Source organism: Pararge aegeria, chromosome 8 (genome assembly GCF_905163445.1).
Source record: "Pararge aegeria chromosome 8, ilParAegt1.1, whole genome shotgun sequence".
NCBI classification, from domain to species: domain Eukaryota; kingdom Metazoa; phylum Arthropoda; class Insecta; order Lepidoptera; family Nymphalidae; genus Pararge; species Pararge aegeria.
This window is the reverse complement of record NC_053187.1, coordinates 3962440-3966606: the sequence shown is the minus strand read 5'-3', so window position 1 is coordinate 3966606 and position 4167 is coordinate 3962440. Positions and strand designations below refer to the sequence as shown.

Here is a 4167-nt window from a genome sequence, read left to right as displayed (position 1 = left end):
TATGGATTTAAGATAGACATATAACAATGTCTCTTTTTAACTAATCTTTAGTCTAAGCATAGTCATTATTCATCAGCATTGTACTATTACCGCTTCTAATGTCATTATTAATTTTTTAATAAAATATCTTTACATATAAACCTATGAAATGCACTTATATTACGGGCATATAAAATATCAACGTATAATAAAACTATTACATGCGATGGTAGAAAGAGATTGTGATTATCAGTGCTGCCGTAGCCCGCACTTTTTAATTATATTTGTTAGGTTACAGTAGAACACGACAACTGGCGTAGCAGTGACAACACAGGAATGCCATCAATTTTCCAGTTGTGGGAATCGATCCCATGGCATTTGTCTCAGAAATCAGAATCGCTGCGCCAATCGGCTGCCAATGATGATCAGTTATTATTATTGTTGTGGAGTAAAATATTGTTTAAAATAGTTTATCGGTGCAGTCTAAGATGGTAGCAGGATATCCTTTTACTGGTAAGACATTTATATTAAATCCATACTTCTACTAAGTTTCTGCGTGGAATCGTACCGGAACGCTAAATCGTGGCACGTCTTAACGTCGTAACTTGCCACGACCCAGCTACCAATTGCCGCCTAAATAGATACTCGTAACTCTGATTACACATGGGGATTGCTTGCGTATCATCGTGCCTTAATATAATATTGGGTGAGTAAATAAAGATCACATTTAACTCAGTATATATATTAAAGCAAAGGTTGGCATCAATGGATTTCATATAATAACTCGGCTAGGAAACGGTATTACAATTACTGAAAATGTTAGCTTTGTTGATAATATTTGCGGTGTCAGTCATGGCGATGCAAGAGGATCAATGGGACCCGGTGAAAAACCACATGCTGGAATTTAAGGAGAACACAGATGTAAGTTTGGTTGATATTATTTTATTTGGTTGATGATTTCAATTTCTTCATTACAAAGATTGGAAGTGATTAGTTGGGGAAGGTCTTTGCCCTTCGTACGGTTCGACATTTTAGTTTTTATTTCTTTTATTTTTTTTATGAAACAATATCTATCTGAGATTCATACATAAAAATTTCAGATGATGACAACTGATGTTTCAACCATAACTATAATTTAAACTAAATCTGGAATATGTACGAATCTGCCCCAACAGCGGGGCACCTATATACAGTGTTGGGGGTACCTTCGTACGCAGTGGGATAGTTCCGTACGGGTGATTAAAACGACACATAGGTATGTTTCATTACGGATAACGAGACGGGTTCGATTCCCAGGTCGGGTGTTAGTTATTGCATTTAATGTTAAAAATTCTCTGTACCAGTCTGAGGTAAAGAATTTGGCGGAGTCCACCGTTGTGCTTCGGATAGCACATTAAGCCATCGGTCCCAGTTATTATCATCAATGGCCCATAACAGTCCGCTGCTGAAATAAAGTCCTCTCCCTTTTTTTTTTTTTTCTTAATTTTTTTTTTTAAATATATAGACAAGTGCTTGACTGCAATCACACCTGATGGTAAGTGATGATGCAGCTAAGATGAAGCGCGCTTGCCTAGAAGATGCCTATTTACTCCTGATTTGAAGGTACCCAGATTATAGGTATCGGGGAAGACGGAAGATGGGAGGGCATTCCAGGCCTTTGCGGTGCGGATCAGAAAGGAGGAAGCAAAACGCTTCGTACGTGTTGATGGTATTTCAACAACGTAACGGTGCAAATTCTTTCGGAACCTCGCAGTTCGATGGTAGAATGGAGATGGTTCGACCAAATCGAATAGCTCCTGAGCACACTTTTCGAAATGTATCTTGTAGAATACAGCCAGACAAGCAACCTTGCGCCGGTGTTCAAGGCTTTGGAGTCTACTGACTACAAGGTCGTTGTCAATGAGTCTCCTGGCACGACGATCTACCGAATCCAATGGCAGGTTTATCAGAAATCGCGCTGGGCAGACGGGTTGGTGATCGCAGCTGTTGGTAGTAGTAGCACAGATAACGCAGCGGCCTATTATGTACTGATTAAAATTCTTAAAACTAGGGCTTCTATAATATTAAGCGATGGTAGCCTCTTGGTTAGAGCTTCAGCCTCCATTTCGGGATTACCTGGTTTAATCCCTGGCAAGCACCTCTAACTTTTCGGAATTATGTTCGTTTTTAATTTAAAAGATTCATAACATCAATTACTTTAACTGTGAAAGTGAACATTGTTAGGAAACCTACATGCCTGAGAGTTCTCCATAACGTTCTCAAAGGTGTGTGAAGTCTTCCAATCCTCAGTTACTTGGCCAGCGAGGCTGACTATGGCCTAAACCCTCCTCATTTTGAGAGAAAACCCATGCCATGTAGTGGGCTGGCTATGGGTTGATCATGGTGGAACATAGTTGTAAGCTTCTGGGGTTAATTTCTTATTTCCATTCATATTATCTTTTCAGGGACCTATAGGCATGTTGACTTCAAGCGGTGGCGCGCCTATCCCATATTGTGAAGCTACCAACTCCTTAAACAACCGGTTAATTAATAACGAGTTCTTTATGGATGCGATAACTCATGTTAACAGAGAAAGAATACCTGAACGCGTTGTTCATGCAAAAGGCACTGGAGCATTCGGTTACTTTGAAGTAACACATGATATTTCAAACATATGTAAGGCTGATTTTCTGAATGACGTGGGAAAGAAGACACCAATTGCAGTGAGATTCTCAACAACTCAAGGAAGTCGGGGTAGTTCTGACTTAAACCGCGAGGTTAAAGGCTTTTCAATAAAGTTTTATACAGAAGAAGGAAATTTAGATTTAATTGGTTTTAACACTCCGATGTATACGTTTAAAGACCCCATTCGTTTCCCTAATTTCGTCCATGCCACAGGAAGAAATCCAGGTACATTCCTTTTTGATCGTTCAACATTTTGGGACGTAATAACTTTAAATCCAGAGTCGATGTTTTTGTTTTTACGTGTATTCTCCGATTATGGTATACCTGCTAGCTATGTTAACATGCCTGGTTTCCCAATTCATACGTTTCAGGTTGTGAATAAAAACAGGGAGATCCATTTTGTCAGATTTCACATTTTACCGGATGCTGGTATTAAAAACTTAATGTCAGCGGAAGCTAGAAATATTAGCAGCTTCGACCCTGATTATGTATCGAGAAATTTATATCAACAAATCGGCAAAGGCGAATTTCCGTCCTGGACGGTCAGTGTACAAATTTTATCCAAGGCAGACGTAAAGAGAATGGGATACAAAGCATTTGAAGTTTCAAGAGTTATTCCTACTAAAGATTTTCCATTACATCCTATAGGTAAAATCGTTCTGGATAAAAATTTTAACAATTTCCACGCTCAAATCGAGCAGCTGGCCTTTTGTCCGTCAAATTTAGTACCTGGTATTTTAGGAGGGCCAGATATAATGTATGAATCGCGTCGCTTTGCCTATCGGGATGCACAGTCGTACCGCTTGGGAGGAAACTTTAAGAAAATTCCTGTTAATTGTCCGTTTCAAACAAATACCTATACTATTAATAGAGACGGCGTAGGACCAGTTGGTAGTAATGAAGAAGACGTTCCTAGCTACTATCCCAATTCGTTTAATGGTCCTGAACCCAATAGTGAAAGTCATTGTTCGAGTTTAATCAAAATATATGAGGAGAAAGCATACAATTTTGATCAAGCTGCAGAATTTTATGCCAACGAACTGACATCAGACGAAAAAACTCGTTTAATCGAAAATTTGGTCTTTGAGTTGCAACCTGCTGTTAAGATGATTCAGGAAAAAACTATAAAACTCTTAACAACTATTCACCCTGACTTGGGGAATCGAGTGGCAAAACAAATGAATCTCTCATGACATTATTTTGTTTTATTCTAACGCATCTAAATTGATTTATGTTTTATAATATTATTTGTTCTTTGTATTTTCTAATAAAAAAAAGTAGGTTGTTGTTGTTGTTGTTGTTGTATGTATATAAAAGGTAATCTTTGGATCTAAAAACCGATTTAATGTATAATTAAAAATTGGTTCCTGGATGGTTTGAAACAGAACAATTGTGTATAGTCGTTTAACAAGAAACAAGGTGTTCAATTATATGTATTTTCAGGACCTATAAGAAAAGAAGCTTTTTATTTAATACCTTGATATTTGACTGGATGAATTTTTGCCCGGCAGTTGTGGACAGATT

At 38.0% G+C, this 4167-nt stretch overlaps 1 protein-coding gene across 1 annotated transcript; it reads left to right on the top strand.

The window, feature by feature from the left end:
- Window positions 1–795: 795 nt before the first annotated feature.
- LOC120625972 (catalase-like) lies at window positions 796–3836 on the top strand. Its single transcript, XM_039893253.1, has 2 exons — window positions 796–900; window positions 2424–3836. The coding sequence occupies exons 1-2, from the start codon at window positions 796–798 to the stop codon at window positions 3834–3836; spliced, it is 1518 nt and encodes a 505-aa protein (XP_039749187.1).
- The last annotated feature ends 331 nt before the right edge of the window (window positions 3837–4167 follow it).